This window comes from Pleurodeles waltl, chromosome 4_2 (assembly GCF_031143425.1).
Source record: "Pleurodeles waltl isolate 20211129_DDA chromosome 4_2, aPleWal1.hap1.20221129, whole genome shotgun sequence".
Lineage (NCBI taxonomy): Eukaryota > Metazoa > Chordata > Amphibia > Caudata > Salamandridae > Pleurodeles > Pleurodeles waltl.
Window position 1 is genome coordinate 38,002,035 of NC_090443.1, and position 23,278 is coordinate 38,025,312.

The 23,278-nt window shown below is 42.3% G+C and overlaps 1 protein-coding gene across 1 annotated transcript in view; it reads right to left on the reverse strand.

Annotated features, from left to right (window-relative positions):
* Positions 1-23,278, reverse strand: part of VAV1 (vav guanine nucleotide exchange factor 1) — a 409,433-nt gene that overhangs the window by 195,138 nt on the left and 191,017 nt on the right. The window contains exons 4-7 of the mRNA XM_069230534.1: positions 21,648-21,713; positions 17,336-17,444; positions 16,857-16,949; positions 15,212-15,280 (exon numbers count right to left, since the gene is read on the reverse strand). Coding sequence (XP_069086635.1) covers positions 15,212-15,280; positions 16,857-16,949; positions 17,336-17,444; positions 21,648-21,713 — 337 coding nt within the window. The remainder of the gene's footprint in view (positions 1-15,211; positions 15,281-16,856; positions 16,950-17,335; positions 17,445-21,647; positions 21,714-23,278) is intronic.

A 23,278-nucleotide genomic window follows, 5' to 3' on the forward strand; every position in this document is an offset into this window, starting at 1 on the left:
GACGCTTATTTGACTAATAATCATCATAAAAGTGTCCGGTCATTTGATTTATGACTCAGTAACCGTCCAGTAATGGTTTATTATTTGATTTATGATCATGTGTCAATGCAGCATTTTTAGATTTATGGCTTAATTGACTGGATTAAATGATTTATGACTTGATGTATGACCTGTTGCCAGTACGGTATTCTTTGATTTTGTCACTGAGAAATAGTGGGATGTATGATGAAAGAAGTTAAATAAAGCTGAGATCGTTAACTTCCAACCGTATTAAGGGTAAACTGTGCATTTATGAGTGGGAGTGGCTACGTGCAAAGTTTCTAGGTGGACTCTTCTGGTATGTACCTTTTGAAGTGAATGGTTCAGAATGGCCAGCATTTGCAAAATTATATCTCAGTCAGAGAGGCCTTTTCATAATTCAAGGATCAGATATTGGATGCCACCTTTAGTGGATGGAGTTGTGAGATCAATAAGGTCATCTGTTTTGGTCCAATCAGGGATGAGATAAATGTTACTCCTCTTGGCTTTTCTTACCTACAATTGTGATGTTTTAAGCATGTCTTTTATTGATACTCTTTTCTGACCTTAATTTTGATTAGAAGTCATTCCTTATTGGGGTATGTAATAAACAGAGGATGGTGCTAAGGATTTGACTGTCAGGATCCATTTGCACTACCAATATGATTGTGAATAGTTCTTTGAATAGTTATCAAGAGTGTACGGACCCTCCCAGACCCCCACTATTCACAAGTGTGTCTAGTTTACTGCTGTAGGACGAATTAAAACATTTTATTCAATTCAAGCCTCGACAGTAACTTAGATTAATAGCTTTCACTTTTTTAGACTCCAGTTTACCCGCAGTCTTTTTGTTTCTGCTAAATATGTAAAAGTGTGGGAATGAGTACGCTATCCTACTCAAGGAGATGTAAGCACGGGGATGTAGCATATCTGCTCACCCAGTCGCAGTCACATTTTGTTTCTCTGCTATTGCTGTCTGTCGCGGAAGTCTCTCATTGATCTCAGGACCTGAGACCACTTTGTGTCGATGTGCCCTTTTATCATGGTTCTCCCACTGTTCTTACACTGGGAGGCTATGTGCTGCCTGTCAGCTGATGCTGACTATGCCGCCCCATATCTGTTTTCTCTGATTACTGGAACTCTCGCCATGCATGCTGGTGAGAAGTGGCACATCTTCCTGATCCCTTCTGTCCATGAATTCTCAATGTTTTTGCTTACTTCTCTGAGCAGAGTATGCAGAATCTCTTCATCTTTGATAGGTGATAAATTACATTGATAACAGAATTAAATGTTCTGGAGAGTTCGCTCATGGATCTAAGCGGAGATACATTCTTGTCGGGTCCGTGCCTTAGCCATCCCACTCTTAAAATCTTTTTACATTTTAGATAATAGACTGTTGGAACTAGCTTTGTAAATACCAGGTAACCAGGCATTCACTAATATTCCTAGATATCACACAGGGTTAGAGGTAATGTGCAACTCTGGTGTGCGCTTTCATTTCAGAGCATTTATTAATATACACTCAGTTTTAGTTTTGTTTAATTTTGTTGAAAATGCATCAATTATCTGAGAGAAATTGCTGAGGCTTTGGTTATCTGTTGCCAAAAATGATGCAACATCATCTGCATATAGTCGAATCTTCATAGCAGTCGGAATAGTGAGAATGGGTTTAACAGATTCAAAATTCAAAATGTATCTAGAAAGCAGCACGACAAGCACAAACGATAAAGGAGACAATGGACATCTACGTTTAGTCCCATGCTGAATATTAATTTAAGTCAGTGCTAAACCCTTTAACACTAATTTGGCGATTGAGCCCTGACAGAGGCTCTCTACGGTACTGATGAACTGGTCTGGGAAGTTTATGACCTCTAAAATCTTTGTCAATAATGCCTAGTTCAGCAGGTCGAAAACCTTCTCTGCAAAAAGAACAACAACTGTCCAGGGTTCTCTCCTGATTACTTACTGCACACTTGAGCTCTGACCAAAAGTAATGGCTATCTAAAGCAAGAGATCTGCCTGAAATAAAGCCTGCCTGATTTCACCCACCACGTTGTTGAGTCTCTTGAAATAATTTTGAGCACCTACATTTAAATGGTATAATCCACATTGTAATGGACCAGTATGAACTAAAACACTCAGGGTCTCAGGCAGATGTAAGGGAAATTATTACTTTCCTTTTCATGACTGAGGCTGGGGATTTTTCTCCCAAGACAATAGCATCAAATACTATTTTTAAATGTGGGGCCATTTATGCCTTAAACACTGCTCTTGGTACCCCACCTTCTGTGGGGTTTTTGCAGATGGCAAATAATCTGTTACACAATCAGTTTCTACTAGTGAGAAAGTTTGAGAAAACTCAGCCTGTTCTTCAAAAGAAAATGTATCCATATTAGTCTCATTCAATTTTCCCCGAAAGGCTTGCACAGCAGGGATATTGAATCAACATAAAAATCCTTCTAAACATTTAGAGACATTTTTTTCTACTCTTATCAGTTCCATCACCATGTCACTTCCTCAAGGCTCCTTTATTACCATTATTTGATAAGAAACCACCCTGGTTTTAATATTCCAAACATGGAATCTATCTGCCTCTCATATTGTTTTATTCAAACACCAGCTGGTAGACTGTCTTTGGATTTTCAATTTGATTTCCCTCTCACTTCTAATCTCCTTGATTTTTGCCTTCAATTTATTAACATTCCTTATATTTTCTGGTGTGAGGGTCTGTATAACCTTGCATTAAGCCTTTTTCAATGTTCCTTCTATATTTAGTAGTTCTTCTCTTTTCTGCATTCTGACACTGATGCTTTGAGAAATTAGTGTACCCTTGACAAATATTTTAAAAGCTTCTCCTGTTATACCCCTTTTAGTGGAACCTAAATTAATCTCAATTTGTTCCTGAATTGGCTTCCGATATTTATCCTATGTGTACCTCTCCTGCAGTAAAGACAAACTGATGTGCCAACTGATGTAATTTCGGTGGACAATGCCCTTCCCAAAACTGCAATTAACAAAAATTGGAGCATTGCTGGATGAAACCAGAGTGCTTACTGTCACTCTATAGGATTTGAGATTAAAAGGAATGTATATGTGTCTGACTTCTATATTTACTACTAAAAGGTCTGAAAGGCAATTACTTGGGGTCTTACAGTCTCAAATTTCCATCACCTCATACTTTTTCTGCAGTACAAGAAATGTTTTCATCACTTTAGCCTTTCTTTTAAGTGCCCCACTTTGACTATCATTATTCTATCATACCCTACGTTAAAATTAACTATTCTACGCTCAGGCAAACAAGTTGACATGTGGTGATAACAATGAAAAACAAATAATACTGAACTAATAGTGCAATAAGATTGCTTTTTTCAGAATATGTTGAAGTGTTGTTCACAGCCAGTGTAGCCCTGGATTTCAACGTTTATTGATAGGTGGGCAGAGTGGATGTCTTATTTGAAAGTTTCCATACTCTATGAGGCCTGAAAATTGAGCTGATTTGTAAGACTATTTTCCAAGGGTTTACCAGTGGGTGACATCTGAAAAGAACAAAGCTCTCCTCAAAAGGACACTAACCAGGGGCCCAGGAAGTCACAAAGAACTCTTAAGCATTAAAGAGCAGGAATCCCACCGCTCCCACACTTAGAATTAGAATGGCAACATGAATTCTTGAAATATCTTGGGATACATGTGGTCCATTCACTGGTAGAAGAGACTGGGCTGAACATAGGCAAGATTCTGCAAAGGGTGGAACACTCTTTTCCTTTCTGGCAGTGTTTGCCCTGTCATTATTAGGTAAAGTGGCCCTTGTTAAAATGATCTTACTTTCCAGATGCCTGTATGCATTTCAGGGTGTAATAGATCTGCTGCCCATATCAATATTACATAAGAATGATAAAATACTCACCACTTTGGTGGGGGGTGGAGGCCACCCCAGAATTATACTTACTACACTTAATTGCTATATGAAGAATACAGGCTTGCCCTGCCAGATTTCGAACACTATTTGGTGGCTCGGTTACTACACTGCCACATGGATAGATAAACGCCATAATCAGAAGAGAAGATCACTTGCAGGGTGTTATCCCAATCCACTTTGCATACTGCATAAATAGCTCTGAAGCGTGACTACCAAGCGACTCTCTATCTGATATAATTCATATCACCAATATTGGAACGCACGTGTGCAAAAATTAGAAAAGGGATCCCCCTTTATGGCAGGCACCGAAATATGGGGATACCCACACTTCCAAAGGTTAAAACAGGAGGTGAAGGCTGCTGATTGAATTGAGGAAGAGTGCTCCACCATGGGTGACATGTACAAATGAAAGACATTTATAACATCTGAAGAGGCCAGACATAACTCTGCAATAGGTGCAGGACAGTTCCTGACCTGTTAAACTAACAAGAGCTGTGAGGTAGACATGGTGAGTATTTCCTGGACATCCCCCTGAATTCAATATCATGACCACCTTTATTAGTGTCATACAGGGTGGGTGACCGATATTGTATATTTATAAAGAACTCCTGCAGGACCAGGCAACTCACCTACTGCTCTTAAGGAGGAATCAATACATCAAAATGCCATTTACTGATATTGACTGGGAAAAAATACTGGTATACCATAAGGAACTGTTTAGCAATACACAGTATTTCCTCACTCAGTTTAAAATCTTACAAAGGGCTTTTCTGACCCCAAGTACTTCAAAAGATATATCTAACCAAGACAAGTGAACTGTCGTCAGACAGGAACAAATTTCCTACACACGGTGTGGGCTTTCCTGGTACTTGTGGACTATTGGAGACAGGTGATTTCTGCCTTAATGGAACTTTTGCTGAGAACTGTGACACATTCATTAACAGACTATATACTTGGCTTAAACACCCTAGCCAGAAGAAGGAAAAGTTAGATATAAATGTGTGACCCAAGTGTTAGTGCTGGAAAAGCACTGCAAAATGATCCACTGGCTACAGCTGCAGGGCCTTAGACCTGAGGAAGAGAGATGCAAACGCGTAGCTATTGGCTGAGGTGATCCGGATGAATATGGTACAGAAAGAAGTGACCCTGCCAGATTTGCAAGAATGAAGGGAATTCTTGAATAGCCTGCTGGGAATTAATAATGACTTAGGGCCTGTTTTAGAGTTTGATGGACAGAGTTGACTCCATCAGCGTGGCGGAAGACGTGTGTGTGTGTGTGTGGGGCTGGGGGGGGGGGGGTGTTCATGTCCCTCACTGGCAGATTGTTTCTGGTTGTGATGCACTGGAAAGAAAAAATATACCCTCCACCCTAAATGCACTTTCTCCAATGGCTCTTACTCTGCCAAGCTGTTGGAAGAAATATTCCATTGATGGGGCCAAAGGGGTTTCATTGACAGAATACTTACATTCTGCTCAACTCTAAATGAACAGTACTCCATCTTAATTGTCCCCAAAACTCTAAACCAAGCCCTTGAACTCATACATCCTTCACAAGCGAGAACTACTTTTAGGTTTCCCCTACAGCATGCATCCACTGTCAGCAAAAGCTATTGTTAATGGAAAAAGCTTACAAATGTGCTTAAAGTCCGCCCCATACTTACCATTACTTACCATTGGCTGGCTCCCACGTTGGTCTCATTTCCTTGCTTCTCATTGTTCAGGGCCTCTTGCAGCTTTCACTTTCTCTTCAGTTCTTCTGTCATCCGGCATCTATGGAGCATGGACCAAGTACAATTTCCAGTGTGTGCGGCCAGTGTCCTTCCACTGGCCACTTCTTGGTACAGGTACTTTTTGTTATTTTTAATCTAGCACTCCTTATGAGTGCATGTGTTTGCAGAGCCTCTCTACCCTTCCACTCCCTTCCACCCCCTCCCACGTCCTTGTTTTTTGCCTGTCCCTCCCATCCTGCCTGCTTCTTTGCTGCCATTCCTCCCATGCATCCTTGTGCCTTTTTTGTTCCCCCATCGACTGAAAACAAAAAGCACTATGGCCGATTATCGAGGTTTTTCTTTTACTGTAAGCCATCTAGCTCGAATTGAGCTATATGGCTTTGTTAATGTTTTTTTAAAGATGTTGCACAGCATCGCGGGCTACTGAGCAACATGGCTTAAAGAAAACAAAAACAAAGCACTATGGCATGGTCAAAGCTGGCTGTGCCATAGTACTGTTTTTATTTACTCAGCCATCTTGTACAGCAGCACGTGGTGCTGAGCAACATCTTTAAAATATTGGCAACACCTGTTGGTTTTGGCAATGCTTGTTTCATTCTGTAATGATTCCTGTTAAATGTTAATAATGTCATGATATTTGCATGAAGCTGCACCTGCAGATGCACCTACTGCATTGTTCGTATTGTACAGACCCTGTGGTTTTGTTATGAATTTTTTTTTTTTTTTAATATAAAAAAAATCAATAAAAAGTGCAGGAAATTCCTCATGAAATGACATCACACTAAAATTGATAGGTGGTTCTGTTCCTATCTGATCTAAACCCCACCGTAATGGATGTCATGTCCCACCCGTCATACTCTGACGACCATGCTCTATCTCCTAACAATGCTCTCGAAACTAAACCAATACCGCAGATAATCCCCATTTCAGACTAAAGGACCCTATTAGTGATGGGACATCCACTAGCATCCTGTTTCCTATCTTAATGTCAAAGTTACATTTATTGTTTCAGCTGTTAGCCATACAATAATTAAAATGCAAGTAAAAAGGATACAATAAATACAGTATAATTGTTAAAAAGAAGAAAAGAACATACTAAACATGATTGCTTAAAAAAAACACGGTCATAATCACAAAACATCACACCCAAGTTTAGCAATCATATAATCATGGGGTCTGCAAAAGTGCAAGTGCAAAAGGGGAATACTTTGATGGTCTAAGCCAGTCCACCACTAAGAGCAGTGTAGCATTCCCACCGAGTGGATACAAAAAATAGACACCTAAGGTGCACAAGTTGTCCCTCTAAGGGAAGGCAGCCCTCTCCTTGGGGGACCGTGCAAGGTATATAATTCAGCTGTGGTGAGGAATATACGGAGTGTCTTAGGTAAACAAGCTGAGCTAATCCCTAGCACGGAGGGCAGGTCTCTCAGGTAGGGCCACACCACGCATAGGAATGACAGTACAGCGTTAACCACCTGTAGATCATCCGAGCTTGCGCACAGTTCCACTCCCGACTTAACATGTTTAATCACATGAAATTTAAAATGTAGTGTGTGGTCAAAATTGGGGGTCCCAGTTGTGAAGCTGCCACTGATTCTGCCATCAGGAAGACAGCTACCACAGACCCCCAATGTTGACAGAAATGTGCTTAGAGAGTCTGTTCAATTTAGCACAGGCCCTCCAACAACATAATTCAAATACCACCATGTGTACTACAATGGTTCTCAGAGGAAAAAGTCCTGAAAAGACCCCACATGCTTGGAAAAAACACTCAGTACAATGAATAGGGTGCATTTGATATGTTATTCCTGGAGATGGATACCAGCAGTAACATAAGTAATGACAGGTCTGCCATGCTAGCATGGCATGGTGATTGTGCCTTCAATGATCATTTCCTGTCAGGAGCTACTTTTTGGAAAATTGCCTTGAGATGGGGAAAGGAGAAGATATCGTCCTGCACCTGCTATGATGAAGTCAGTACCACCGCGGTAACAGCCTTTTGGCAGCCAGGCCTCATGGTCTAAATGATGGTTCAAGTCCCAAGGGACCCTTTGCGTGATGGGCCATCAACCAATGTTTTGTTTGGCATCTTAATGTAGAGTACGGTGAGAAATGGGGTTTCCACTGGTGAAGCTGCCATCAATTGTGCCACCAGTAACCCTCTTACAACAGTCCCCAATGTCACGGTGGCTTGAGAAGCGTAAAGATTAAAATGAGGTGTCTTCCTTCACCTTATAGATGAAGTCAGCACCACCACAACAGCCTTTTGGCAGCCAAGCTGCAAGGTCTAAATGATGGCCCAAATTCTTATCATGGATCACACCACTGCAAGTTCAAGTCCTAACTTACTGACAAAGTCACTTCGGGTGAGTTGTGACCCATTCCATTACTACCATTTTGAGTCGGTCTACAGGCAAGCCAATCCATAACACTTTAGGGAGGGCCCAAAACATGCTCACAATACTGTCCTTGTAGACAGAGTTTGTACGGTTAATAGCCTTGTTGTTTATGGAAACATGCCACAGCTGATATATTACAGGGTTCTAGCTCCCTCAGGCAACTTCAAAAACGTCTTCTTGGCTTACAAAGTCAAACTTGCAGAAATTTTTCAACCTCAAACTTGGAAAGTTCCGTGTTTACATCTGGAGAAACCTACCTCAGTTGGAATTTCTTCCTAATACAGCTATTTATTGCCCTGGCCAAGATATCAAAGACACTATGGTCCAAACAGAATCCTTTGCCAAACCCCTCCCATAAGACTGCATATTAGTACCTACTCAACAAAGGTGTCCCTGTGCCAGACATTTTCAAACGTGCATTATGTGGAGTGCCCTACTCTCATGATACCACTGGCAGGGACAAACAAAGTCAGGTTCAGGCAAACAGCAAGCAGCTACCATCAAAGACCATAGAAGATACATTTGATTAGGTTTAAATATAGGAGTGCCTCCAGATCACCTTGTGTATTTTGTGTATTTAATAAACAATACCCCAGCAGTACTGAACTCCTAGATCCCTTGGGAAGTTTGCAATACAATTTTCTTAGCTAGTCCTGCTTATGAACTAGAGGCCAAAAGCTCCAGGTAGATCTGGCATTTTCTTCAATTTTATTACATTTATGCTATAGTAGCGACTATAGGTCTTTAAACAACCCTGACAAGGTTAAATATTGATACCAGTCAATGATGTTGATTATACAACTAAAAGTACTACACTTTCACTTGTGCTGTAAAACCACAGAATTTCTTGTTCTGTCTACAATCAATATAGATATGGTATACATGAATTTTAAAACACCTCCTTTGCCAAATACTCGTTGTAGAAGTAGGTAACATCACAAAAAGAATGGTTTTGGTTGTGGTGTTACATATTTAGCTATTTATATGTAATTGCACATCTTATGATGAAATGGGGGCATATTTTGTATGCACTAACGTAGCCAGTCGTATGTGTCTGTACAAGCCTCCATCATAGACTAAACTACTGACAAATGTATACTAAGTGCAAAACTTGTGTTACAACATATCAGCATTCTGTAGTCCTCCACTCAGATTGTAGAATTTGTCCCATGTGGTGCCAACATTTGCTTTCCTATCACCTTTTATAAGTGGGCATCAGTGAGTCTGAGCAATGGGAGGATAAGGGTATACTTTGAATAATTACTCCATAATCTTGCCCTGTTTAAAATTACTAGCCATCCACTAGGCCCTTTGAGCAACTTTACCTACGATACAGGCTCTAGGATCAGCACACCCTTTTTTTTCTTTAGTTTACTTTATTCGGTGCAAAAAGACCATAAAAGATATAAAATAAATAAATAACATACAGAATTTCACAGTCATAAAACATTTCTAAAAACATTGTTAATACATTTTCCGAACTCCAAAAGCAGCATGTATAAAATTTAGCACAGCCTGTATTATGTCCATATTTCCCAAATCATGTAAGTGGGAGTAAGCTAGTTGGCTAGTTCTAATACTGTTAAACTGAAACAGCGGACATAAAAACCTTTTTCTTGGAATAGTATATAAAGTGCAGAAAAGCATAAAGTGTAATGTACTTTGAGATGTCTTTCCATCGCAGCAACAGGGAGGGAGGATCTTAAACCAGGTTCCAGCAACTGGGAATGCTACCAGATAATGGGGGTTATTACAACTTTGGAGGAGGTGTTAATCTGTCCCAAAAGTGACGGATATACCACCAGCCGTATTACGAGTTCCATAGGATATAATGGACTCGTAATACGGCTGGTGGTATATCCGTCACTTTACCGTCACTTTTGGGACGGATTAACACCTCCTCCAAAGTTGTAATAACCCCCAATGTAAGGTGTTTAGACGTAGTCTTGTGAGTAAAAACCTTTGTCGCTCATGATTAATGATGGTCAAGTACAACTTTGGTTGAGATTGTTGTGTCTCAAAGCTTGTCCGTTGGCTCATTAAACTAGAGGCTGGGTCCATATCCTGATTTTTCTGCCAGAATATGTCTTTGACTTTCTTAATGTCCTGTCTTGTTAAGGTATCTGGTTTAAAGAAAAAATCTCCTAATCCTAATGATAGGAGAGAAAGATAAACATATCTAAGCCAGGGTATATCTAGAAATCGTGACAGAAGAAGACAGTCCTGTATCACCTTTCTACATAGAAGCGTTTCAGGCTTAGTCCAGATTTTTATCCACAATATAAGAGGTTGAAGTTTTATATAGCTAGATATGTATCTTAAACCTACTTCTTTGTGACAGAACTTTATTGGTGTAGATTGGGGGACTGATAGTAGCCTTCTTAGAAATTTATTTTCTATAATCTGGAGCCCTGTACATTATGCAAGCCCCCAGACCCCAGCTCCAAATGTCGCGACGGAAAGGCATTTAGAAGTGAAGACCGTCATCATTTCCTTAACAGGTTTATGTTGTAGTCTTCTTGCAAACCTAAAAACAGCTTCAATGTTTTTTTTAAATTGTATTGAGCGTGTATTGACTAAAAACTTCCAGTTGAAATCTACATCAATAGGGACCCCCAGATACGTAAAATGTGGGACCTTAAGTATCTCATGCCCATTTAAAGTAAATTTCTTCGTTTTTGCTAATTTAGGACCGCACTTCATAACAAATGACTTGGTTCTATTAATTTTTAGACCAAGGTTCCTCATAAAGGTATTAAAAGCATTCAATAAAATCTGGAGGCCATTCGCTGTCCTTGAAATTAATACTGCATCATCTGCATATAAAAGTACAGGGATTGGGGAGTTATTAATAACTGCAGAGTCTTTCCCTAAATCGCAAAGAAATTTCTCCAACCCATTTATATATAAAAGAAAGAGGAAAGGGGCAAGAACACAACCCTGTCTGACCCCTTTTTGTGAGGGGAATTTCTCTGTCAGGCCTCCCTCCCGAGAATAACGGACCCGAGCCTCTGTGCAGGCATGACGTTTACTGAGTAATATAACTATGTGTTTATCCACGCCTATACCCAGCATTACCTTCCACAATTTCTCCCTGCTGACTGTATCAAAGGCGCAGGAGAGATCCATAAATGCTAAGTGTATACAGCCCCTTTTGGCTTTAGTATATTTCTAGACTATAAGTGTCAAATTAACAGTTTGTTCGACTGTGCCCACCCCTGGGCGAAAGCCAAAGTGTACCTCTGAGAGGGAGTGAGTATCAGTCGCCCATTCTTCTAGCTTATTTAAAATTACCCGGCCCAAAATTTTGACTGAACTGTCCAGCAAAGGGATTGGGCGATAGCACAGAGGGTCTGCCCTATCTCCCTTCTTGAAAATCGGGACGATGATCGCTTCTTTCCAAGAGTCTACTAAAGGGCCTACCACAGCCGATCTCATGACATTGGTTAGCAATGGGCCCCAGAAGTCTGGAAGTGCTTTATATAAGTCAGCAGGAATTCTGTCTGGACCCGGGGCTTTCTCAGATGGACTATCTTGGATTGCCTGTTTAACATCATCTACACTTATAGTGTTACTAAAAGCCAAACTTAGCTGATCATTTCCTGCAGGTTTTAAACAATTTAGCATTCCTGATTAGGTATTTATCTCTATGGCGAAAGTTTTTTTTAAATAGTCCACCCAGGTCTTGGCTGGAATGACAGTGTCCATGGGCGTCTCATAGTTATCGCTCAATAATGAAGAGTTTACCACACGCCAGAATGCAGTTGTATCTTTGATTTTGCTTGCAGACATCAGTTCCTCCCACGCAGATTCACTTAGATCAACTTTCCTTTTGGCAAGAACTTCTTTATGGTTTTTCCTGGCAATCTTGATTGCTTGTAGATCTTTGGGAGATGCATTGATTGTTTTTTTTAGCATGCTTAAAGATGAGGTACATGCGCGGTTAAACCATCTTGGGCCACGGACTTTATTAGCTCGTTGAGGCTGTAGTTTCTCCGCCATATAATTTGTCAGAGAGGAGAATGCACGAATAATTTCGTGTGGGGCCTTATTTTCATCCAGGGATGTCATAACATCTGGCCATTTATTAAAAAAAAATCTCTAAAACATTTTTTATTGTTTATCTTCCCCCATTTGATTGTAAGCCCTTTTTGGGATGAGAGCTTCATGGGAGGGTGTCGCTTCCCTCTTCTTGGATCATTTATCAGATCTAAATTAATCATAATGGATAAGGGATTATGATCACTAAAACAGGTCGGGGTAACCCTGAATTGACCTGTAATAGGGGACAATTCCCTAGAATAAATAATATAATCAATAGTGGTGTGAGTGTCCCCCCTTACAAATGTTGGTATCCCTCTGGTAGCGGGTGTGGGAAAGGAAAGGGAGTTTACTATTATCAGAGAATAAAGGGCGTTCCCATACGGGGAGTGTTTGAAGTGTTGAATGGGAATGTCATTCTCGTCCAGGAGTCCACAACAGTCAAGGAGTTCTGGCTCGCAGAGATGGGCATTAAAATCACCAACCCAGACTATTCTTATGTCCTTTTTACTGGATACTGTTACCTTATGTATTAGAGTCTCCAGACTACTGACCACGCTAGTATCTGAGTTATCAAAGGTGTTGTTATAATAGTTGATCAGTAGTATATCGTATGATTCTTCTAGTTTCAGAGATAGGGCCAGAAAAAAAGGTGATATACCTACAACACGTGCTTCCATCCCTCCAGCCTCCACAGATAAAAAGATGGCCAGACCGCCCTTAGCTCTACCTGCATGGGCCTTGGTTGCAGGGACATAAAATGTGGTATAGCCATTAATATGTGGTGATTCTTTGAGCCAGGTCTCCTGACAACAAATAATAAGATTTCCCATCACTAAATCTATCCAATCGGGGTTTCCAATTTTTGATTTTAGACCTGCAACATTCCATGAAATAATCCCTAGGGGTGTCATACCCTGTATATCACGTATATTAGGGACTCCTTTAGGTTCTAAAGGGGACTGTGAGAGTACGTTTGTCTCCAGAGGATATTGCAAGGATGGCTCAGTTAGTGATTGTCAATCTAACTGCTCTAGTGAGGTCAGGGTTTCATATCTATTTGATAATGTCAAAGCAGTATCAGAGGGATTAGAGAGACCAAGGTTACTGGGATTCTGAAACCCAGAGTAGGTTGAATCAGAATAGCATGGGTTTGATAACGAATGGATAAACTTAGTCAAGAGTTGGACTCTTATAGGCCCTACAGATGATCTCATAGGTGAGAGATGGTAATACAGAGCATTAACAGTCCGGGGGGTCCTAAAATTTATTATAATACAATCCCCAGGTGATGTTTTAGGGGATGAGCCAACCCAAGGTACCCTTCTTACAGTTAAGATGTCCCTATGGAAGTCAACCCACCCTCCCGTGTGTTTTCCTACCCAATGAGTCACTTTATTCAGTAGAGACATATGGGATTCGGGGTGGGTGCTTTCCAATATAGGGGCATTTTCCAAGATTAAAACATCAGCACACCCATTCTTTATGTTTACCATTTTAGGAAACAGATCTCATAGGGAGGTAATTGTAAGACAGATCATTGTAGGTAATGGATGGTGCTGTCCATTCCCTATTCCTGTTCTGATATAATACAGTATTTCCAAGGTTGTGATTTCATACATTGGCAGACTCTGGCTCAGACCTATCTGAACATTTTCAGGAGAGTGATTAATATGCAACATAATTAGCAGGGGGATGTAAAAGGAGCCTGGTTAGACAATACATTGGGTGATGTGATCAAAGAGGGCTAGGAACAATACAGGACAAGCATTACCAGCTCACTCCATTTGAATGATTTGGGGCAACAAGTTATGCCATTTCTCCACTGTCTGTGTAAGCCTAAGAACTAGTGTGCTTTGTGGTAGGACTCTCCATCTGAAATGCACTCTGGTCTTGAGGTGACCTCTGAGAACTTATGTGTCTGCCTTGAACCCTATGAAAATATAATGGTTCGGTAAAAGTCCCTCTAGAAGACAGATGTTCATCATATAGGCTGCTCATTGGAGCAATATGTTAGGAGGGGAATGAACTCTAATGAAAAGTGTATTGTGTTCTAGAGCAGGACACAGAATCCCAAAAAACAAAACTGAGGAACTGGGGGGGGGGGGGGGGGGCTGTGCTGGGAGGTGCATGGTATTTGAAACAGGATGATTTTGGAAGTTGTGTAATTGATAGGTGGCCTTTGTTCAAAAGAGGTATGGTGTGTGGGTAGAGCGTGGTCCAGAGGAGGGTAGCAAGACAGAGGTATGGGGTACAGTTTAGTCCTGAAAGGCACATGGCCACCTGTGACCACCTATCATGCTTTTTTAATTAATTGAGTGACTCCCACTACAGGTCTCTAAGCCTCATAAACCCAATGCAGAACACACACCTTACAGTCATAGGAAGGATAACATAGCAAAGTCTGGCATCACAAAACAAACACCCACTTCAGGGTCTTGAGGCTCTCTGGATAGCAGGCATATTAACCACTCAAAGACCCTGTGCCAGTGCGGACACAACTGGGTTCTCCTGATACCTGACAAAAAACCCTGTCTGGAGTCCAGAGGTTCTCCATGCCCCAGATGGGACACCCATAGAACAGTCCATGGCCTCTCCAGCATCTGGAGGTGATACCCACCCCAAGGTCCTGGCTCACTAAAGGCATCAAGCAGCAAACCAACCCAAGGTTCCTGTGTCCCATCATGGTCAGGATACCAATCACAATGTACAGGGCAACACAGGCATCAGACTGGATACTTGCAATAGGATCAAGTGGTTCTTCAAGCACAGACAGGACACCCAGCCTAAAATATTGTGGCTCTCCAGGCCCGTGGTGAGGACAGCCACTTTAGGACCCACCTGGTCCCCCTTCAGGAATGGCAGGGATATCCACCACAGTGTCTGGGGCTCTCTGATCATCAGCAGGTCACCCACACCTCAGACTTTGGCCGTCCCAATGCTAGATACACACTGCACTGCCTTGACTCTATCTTAGCCTCAACACACATAACTCCCTGAAACACTGCTGAACCTCAAAACACAAGCCAGTATTCTCTGTATCAGTTACACTATAACCCCAAAACTCTCTGCGGTAGGAGTGATAAGTTGAAAAGTGGGTCACCTACCTCCACATTGATAAAAATGCTTTCCATGTCCTGGACCTTTAAGAATCGCTGGAGTGGCTTCAGAAAATACTGCAACACAGAAAGGGGACATCAGACAGGAAACCCACAGCAACAGCAGGAAACTGATCAGATGCATATAATTCCAACATAACAAAGGGTCTCCTGAATGCAGGGTAGCAGTGTGAGGCAGTGGCTCTCAAGCAAACAAAGGGATAGTGTGGCTGCATCAGTAAGATGAACACAGGCTTGAGGTCACAAAGTGTAAGCAAGGTGGCTAGATGAGCGACGCCACAATTTGGTACGATAAGAGGAGCATTGAGAAGCTCAGGGGAGTAAGGGGTAGGGAATGCTGGCTAGTAGATCTGTAAGTACAAGAACGAACGGTGAAGAAAGAAATCTAACCCAGTTGCCTAACACAGGCTAGAAGGCTCAGAGATGCTGTACTGTCCTTAGGTGATCTGGGAAAGTATAGCTATCCTAGGACTGATGAAGGGCACCAGAGTGACCTAAAATGGCAAGAAGCATCTGAGACAGGTGTGAGGGAAAGGGTTGGCCTACGGTTCCACAGGGACATAAGAAAGGCTAGAGGATCTAAAGCTGCTGAACTGTCTCTATAGCATATCAGACACGCTAGTGGATATAAAGCTGAGGAAGGGCTTCAGAGGAGCCTAAGACAGGCAAGTCTTCCTGGGACTGAAACTGCCTTAGGGATCTGATACATGCAAGAAAGCCTGCAACTCAGGGCGTCTCCACAGGTGATCTAGGAAAGGCTGGGGCGAGAAAGGCCCAAGCTGAGAAACTGTACTTTAAAAGCCTGAGACAGGTGAGATGGCACAGGGTAAGAAAATATACCTGTGGCATCCGAAACTGGCTAAAGGTTTCTTAAAATATTTATTCTATTTTTACACATTTTATGTCAACGTTACAACTATATACATGGCACAGTATTTGTATTCTTTATACAGACATCAAATCACACTTTTATTCAAGCACATTGTAAATCTTTTTTTATACTCTTCTTTGTAAATGTTTTACTTTTGTCACTGTTTATTTTTTCTTGATTATTTTGACCTCTTATCTCTTCTTGTTTCTAATCTTTCGTCTTTTTTATTCCTTTTTTCTCCTAACTTGTTTTTTTCATTTGTAACTCCTTGGCCAATGCCCATTCTCCCCTATCCCTAATCCACCAGTGTACTCTGAAGCTCCAGATGGCAACCAATGCATTGCCAGCCTTCTTTTCGCTATTATTATTTTTAGCACTGTAAAGTTGTGTCTCGTTTTTTCTTTCTTTGTCTTTAGCATCATTTCAAGTAGTTTTGTAGTAAGTCCTGGCAACCCACCAGTGATTTCCTTTAGCTCTGCCACTACCGATGACTAGAAAGTCTGTATGTGATCGAATTTCCATGCCATGTGCCATAAACCTGCACCTGATGTTCTGCATCTAGGGCACTTCGCTGTTGTTTCTGGATAGATTTTATGTATTCTTTGCAGGAGGATGGCTAAAGTTATCACAGAGATGATGTACTTAAAGGCTTGTGTGAGTCAATAACAAGAGTGACTGTGGCGATGTTTTGAGAGATATCTCAGGTTTTGGATTGGACATGGGACAATAGACATAGCTTTCCATGCTAAGGTCCAGCCTTACCTTACAAATGGACTCAAGTGTGTCAGTGTACTTCTCCTCTGTCTGCTGTATCTCCTGAAGGCAGCAACCCCTCTTGTCCACTTCTGTTTTAAGCTGTTGTAATAATACATTTTGGACAAGAGAGTTAATAAATAAAAAAAACATTTTACGTTTAGCAAAAAAGGTATCTATTGAGTTTCATACGTTGGTTTAGTTTGCATTTACTATTTCCAGTCACTCTGCCCACCCACTCTCCTCTATGTATCCCTTTTTGCCTGTCCTAGGATCTCTTAAAGTTGTTACTGCTTTCACCCACAAGACCATACCAAGTTCATATGTCATGATGGCTCCAACATCTTGGGTTGAGATTGTTCACATTTCACCCACTCCCGTCTGCTGGGGGAACTCACATGTTCCACTCGCCTTTGCTGACTTTGACCTAAGTCCTCCTGCCCCTCACCTGAGGCCAGTGTTGCAAGTGCCCACGTATAGCCACTAACCTGCACTGGTGGAACTTCACTCTTCATCAGGTCTTCATAGATGTCATCGCCCTCGTCCTCCTCCATGTCAACACAGTCGTAGAGCTCATCGTCTTCCTCCACTGTATCACTGTGATGGTGGAGAAGGGGAAAGGAATGAGCAAAGAGTTCTTTAAATTTCCTGACAGTTGTGGTCGGCGTAAAATGGAGTTCAGTTAACGAAGACTCTTTTGTAAGCCTTCCTGCCATTGCATTACTGAGAGTCGACAGTGAGGAGGAGGATAAATGAAGGACATTTTTCATAGCCAAAACTTATTAGAGGTGGAAATGTGATAGGAGATAAATGAACTTGTCTTCATACCCAAACTCTTTTCTCAAAGTAGGTCCGCTTGCAACATGGGTCCAGCAAAGTGCCCTACTCTGAAACTCCAAGAAAACATGCTACTTTCAGGTTCCTAGTAAGTGTCAATCACCTTGCTTCCAGATTCCAAGTAAAGCACATTGGAGCCAGATGTACGACCTTTAGTGTTTGCAACTCGCAATTTTGGATTTTTTCCTAATTGCAAATTGCATGTTGCAAACACTGATGTACAACAGTGTCTGAGACACTGTTTGTGATTCCCAATTGGTCGCAAGTTGACCTGCCTCATTAATATTCATGAGGCAGGTCGCAATTTGCGACCCATTTGGAATGCTCGGCACTCACAGGGATGTTGGCTTGCTGGGGTCATCAGGCCACCATTTCTGTGACTACTTCTTGAATAAAGCAGTTATTTTTAAATGCATCCCATTTTCCTTAAAGGAAAATGGGATGCATTTTGAAAACAGAAATTAAAAGTTTTCTTTTCCTTTTTTTAGAGTAGGCAGTGGTCCTGAAAAATTTTTGGCACCCCATTCATAAAACCCCTTCCCATTTGCGAATGGGTTACTGCCTCCTTCAAGGAGTCGGTAAAGTATGAATGTTTTGCGAATGCATTCCCAGTCACAAAACATTCATACATACCAGTGCAACTCCCTATTAGGAAGGGACACCCCCTTTATACACCTCTTCCTAACACCGAATCCCAAAAGCAAAATGCGAGTCAGTAACAAGTTACCAACTCACATTTTGCCTCTGGTACATGCCAAAACGCATTTTACCAGTTACACGGAGACCGGTAAAATGCGTCTACATCTGGACCACTATGCCTAGGATCTTTGCATAACAGTTTGCTCTCACAACCCCAATATGTATTCTTGAACAAAGTCCTGCTTTCATACTCCCAGTGACATGCCTGTTTGCATGCTTCCAGTATGGCACTGCATTCAAGCTTCCAGGAAAACACCCACATTACAGGCCACTAGTAACACAACATACAAACAAGCTACCAAAAAGGAGCTCTGCTCTGAGGTCTCCATGGACACTCTGCTCTCAGACTCCTGCAGAAGTCAATGTCCTAACGTCCCCTCTGAGACACCCTTAACTGAAGCTTCCAATAAAATACCCTCCTCTCTAGCTCCCTTAATCACTCTGCTGGTCAGAGTAACACTCTGCGTTATGACTCCCAGTACCATACCTTTCTCTCAGACTCCCAGTAATATCCTCTGGTCTCAGGAGCTCAGTAGTTCTGACCCCCAGTACTGTACAATGCTGCCAGGCTTGCAGTAACACACCTTGCTATTCTGGCAGGTAGTGCTACAATCCATTACTAACCACACATCATGGCAATCTTAAAGTCTTCCTACCATTTTCCCTTTGCTCGCCCAATAGCCCAATGCCCAACCAAAATATATATATAAAACTTAGTGGCAATCACCACTAGGTAGTTGTAGTTAGGACCATGGACCATGTTTCATAGAAAAATCATTTTTGACTTGCCTACATCTTTGGCACTGTTTGAAAAATCTTCACGGAAGTTTCCAAAAGAAAGTGTCCCAGTGATTCTTGTTGTGCATGGGAAGTTTCGGGGTGATTGGTCAAGTGGCGGCCGAGAAAAGAGGGGGGAGGGGGGGTAAAAAAACATGTGTTTCCCATTTTCATTCCCACAGTAGTTTGAACATGACTACAACCCAAACTGCTGGACGGTATTACACTAAATTTGACAAAAAGCTAGATTTTGTTCCGCAAATTGTGCTTTTGGTTATTTGGTGTAAATAAGTTCAGTAGTTTTCGAGATATTAAAGGGAAAATATATTTGTATATCTAAGACCGTAGATCCTCCCTGACAACTTTGCGAATAATAGTAGCTCATGCACAGAGGTAGGGACACCCTGAACCCTTAGCTCTTGTCCCAACTTTTTGTAAACATTTTTGCCAGGAATTTTCAACAATGTTGCAAATTCACGGCAAAAAAAAGAAAAGAAAAAACAAGTGAGGGCTCCCGCCCTTGCTCTAATGAAGCCCCCAAGTGGGCCAGGTCCTGGGGGCATGCTGAAATAATGGAGGGGGTGCACAGGGCTCCCCCTTCTAGGGACCGCCACCTCCCCAGGGCTTAAATCATAATGAATGCGAGGGGGCGCGTGACCGCATGGGGCTCCCCCTTCTAGGGCATATTGATGCCCCAGGGAACACCACCTTCCCAGAGCTTTAATCAAATATGCTTGGCCCCCCTCCCCACCATCTCTCCAGGCCAGAAATCAAATATAATGCAGGGGCTGTGCAGCCCCCTTGCAGCCTCAGGGACCACCACCTCCTGGTGCTGAAATAGATCAAATATAATGCGGAGGCGTGTGGCCCCAACAGCCCTGCAGATCACCACCTCCCTGGCACTGGACTAAACAATGAAGGGGATTTGTAGTGGACCGCCAGCCACAGGGACGACCACCTCCACAGGGCTACTGTACGTTGGAGGAGGCCCCCCCTTGAGGAGCCATAGATAGTCCTGGGGACCGCCAACCCCCAGGGCCGGCTCCCGCTATGTCCTGAGGTGCCCACCCCCGGGACAAAGCTATTTGCTCTGACTTGGGGGAGCCCCCTTGCAGCCCCAGGGACCACCACCTCCCGGTGCTGAAATCGATCAAATATAATGCGGAGGCGTGTGGACCCCGCAGCCCCGCGGATCACCACCTCCCTGGTGCTGGACTAAACAATGAAGGGGATATGTAGTGGACCACCAGCCACAGGGACGACCACCTCCACGGGGCTACTTTACGTTGGAGGAGGACTCCCCTTGAGGAGCCATAGATGGTCCTGGGGACTGCCACCCACCAGGGCCGGCTCCTGCTATGTCCTAAGGTGCCCACCCCCAGGACATAGCTATTTGCTTTGACTTGGGGGAGCTTTGACAGCTCCCACAAATTCAGACCAAACACTTCACTTCCTGCAAGAGAGAGCTGTCAAACAGATCTCACTTGCAGGAAGCAAAGTTTTCATCTGTTGCCCTGCACACAAATATGCGTGGAGGGAAGCAGATGAAAACATTCCTCCCATTAGCAGGGATCTTCTATTGAAAGCAGCTCCCTGCTTGTGGGACCAATGCCAGCTCCCCCAGGACGCGGGGAGCTGGCTAGTTCTGGGGGGGGCCTTGAGACTCCCCCCACTGTTCTGTCACTCTCTCGCTCTCTTCCATCCCATACTGGGATGGAGAGAGATTGTTATTCCAATAGTCACTCCATGTAATGACTTCTAAGCATCAAGCTGGCATGATGTTTGGTGCTTATGTTATACTTTCGATTTGATGGACAGGAGACAAGGGACACTTCTACACTAATGGTAAAGCTCTTGGACTGTCAGTATGTTGAAGGTTTAAATCCTAGTATCTCATGACAGTGTGTATGTTTATTTTTTAGTGTTTTGATGTTAAACATTCCTAGTGATGGAACATTGAAGTATTTTTCCCCTCAGAATCTGTGGGGTGAATGTCATAGCTAAGTCTGGAGAGAGTACTGTAAGGAGTCACCTGTGGCCTGGTGGTTAAGGTCTCAGATATGCACACTGAAAGTTAAGGGTTCCAGTCTAGGTGAGTCTGTGGTCATTTCCTGCTTTAGCTTCTTTTCAACTACAAATATTTAAGTTACGTACTGAAGGGTGATCTCACTCTTTTTCATTGACAAAAACATTTTTCTTTTCAATTTGTTCAGAAATATCTAATTTTAAGTATATCATTCATCAAAGTCTAAATCACTCTCTCTTTCAATCTCTCACTCTCTCTCTCTCTCTCTCTCTCTTAGGGTTGGGTGGTTAGGGGGTTGGCTGCAGGGTCTGGCCACAGGCCAGGCCTTGTGGTCAACTCCACCATGCATGGCTGTGCCCAGTGCAAGGTTGGGTGAGTGCAGGGGGTTGGCCACAGGGCCTGTCCGCAGGCACTCTGTGACACTGCTGTCATTCTTTAATATGTTCTCACTGCTCACTTACTCAATTTGGTCAGGCAGCCCACTGTAGATGTCTTCATCGACCAAGCTGTCCTCTGTGGGAAAAGGTCTGTAGAGAAACAATAATATGACAATAATATGAACAAAGTCTACTGACCATTGGAGCACTCTTGAAACATGACAATCTTGAAAAGATTCACAGGATCCACTCAAGCACATCCAAGAACATCTTCTGCCCCAGTACAACACACCCAGTAGCACCCAGTACAACACAATAACCCTTTAGATGATCTTCATAAATTTGAAAACAATTAAGGTTTATCCACTGGCAAATGGCTGATAAACAACCTTTTATGGGTTTCAGCAATTCCCTTGCAGATTTGGTGAATGTTAGGATGATCCGGATGTCATCCTCTTCACAAGGATGTGGTTCAGGGTAGGTTCCCATACTCTCCTGCCTAATAGGAGAACGGGTTAAGTGATGCGGCTCGTGTTTCACTGTATGGGGTTTGCCCTCAGGATCTGTTCTCCCAAGGCTGGGCCCTGACCAAAGGGCCACTCACATCAAACACATAGAGTGCTCCCTCAGGTAAACTCTTCTCACCAACCAGGCATCGTAGAGAAAAGTGGAAACAGGCATCTTTTATACCCACTGTGCTCCAGACAGCTGCAAGGCAACCGGACTAGCTTTTTCACACAACAGTCATGGCTGGGGATAATAAAAGGCAGCAGCAGAGCGAGAAAGTTGAAGTACAGGTGTTCTGAGATATTAGCTAAATTAAAAGGTTCCTTTTCCTGTGCTATACGAAGTGGGCATGCCTTCCACTTATCCTCCTCAATCTAAAATGCCATTTTTTACCATCCTCTGTGAATCCAAGGTAAGAAGGTGGAACAAACTCACAACGTGTTCTACCCCCGATATGAGCCATTGCTTGAGGAGAATAGATTCAACAGCTATTCAAGACCGTTTTGTCTTTTTTTTCCCTCTGATGTATTTGGCTATTTGTCAGGAACCGTCTACTTCAGTTTTTTTGGCCTTCATTTTAGCTTGTTGGATGCTGTGCTCTATCACTTGCCAAGGAGTTTTCATGCATTTTCCGCCCAAGAAAACTCTTGCCATCTTCTATGTGGTCTTTTTGTCAATTGTGATTACATGAAGAAGTTATCCTTTTGTCTGGCGAGCCAGAATGGAGAATGAGAGGCAACCAGACATTCGGCCCTCAATACAAATCTACCCATGTCTGGCTAGCCTACATTAGAAAGAAATCATGCAAGGAACAGTTTCCTTAATTTATACTCTAGTTCATTGTAGAAAAAATCAGATTCAAAGAAGAGCTTTACCTAGGTCTATTCCAGACCGTCTCAGAAATAAGAGCATCTTAAACAGCCTTGTGCAAATGTACACAGTGTTCCTACTACCATGCACCAGATTGTACATGCAAACTCAATTTCATTTGTATATTTCATAGAATACAAACATTATTAAGACAGCATTAACATTTTTAAAAATTACACACATTTATGGTATAGGGGTAGATTCAAAGGTCAATGGTATGCTATATAGTTTTAATGTGATATTTCAAGAAATGTGCATTTAAATACAAATCAGTTAACGGAGGCAATCCAAGACAAACATAGTATGAATTTCAACTTGTAATTGACAATAGTAAAAAA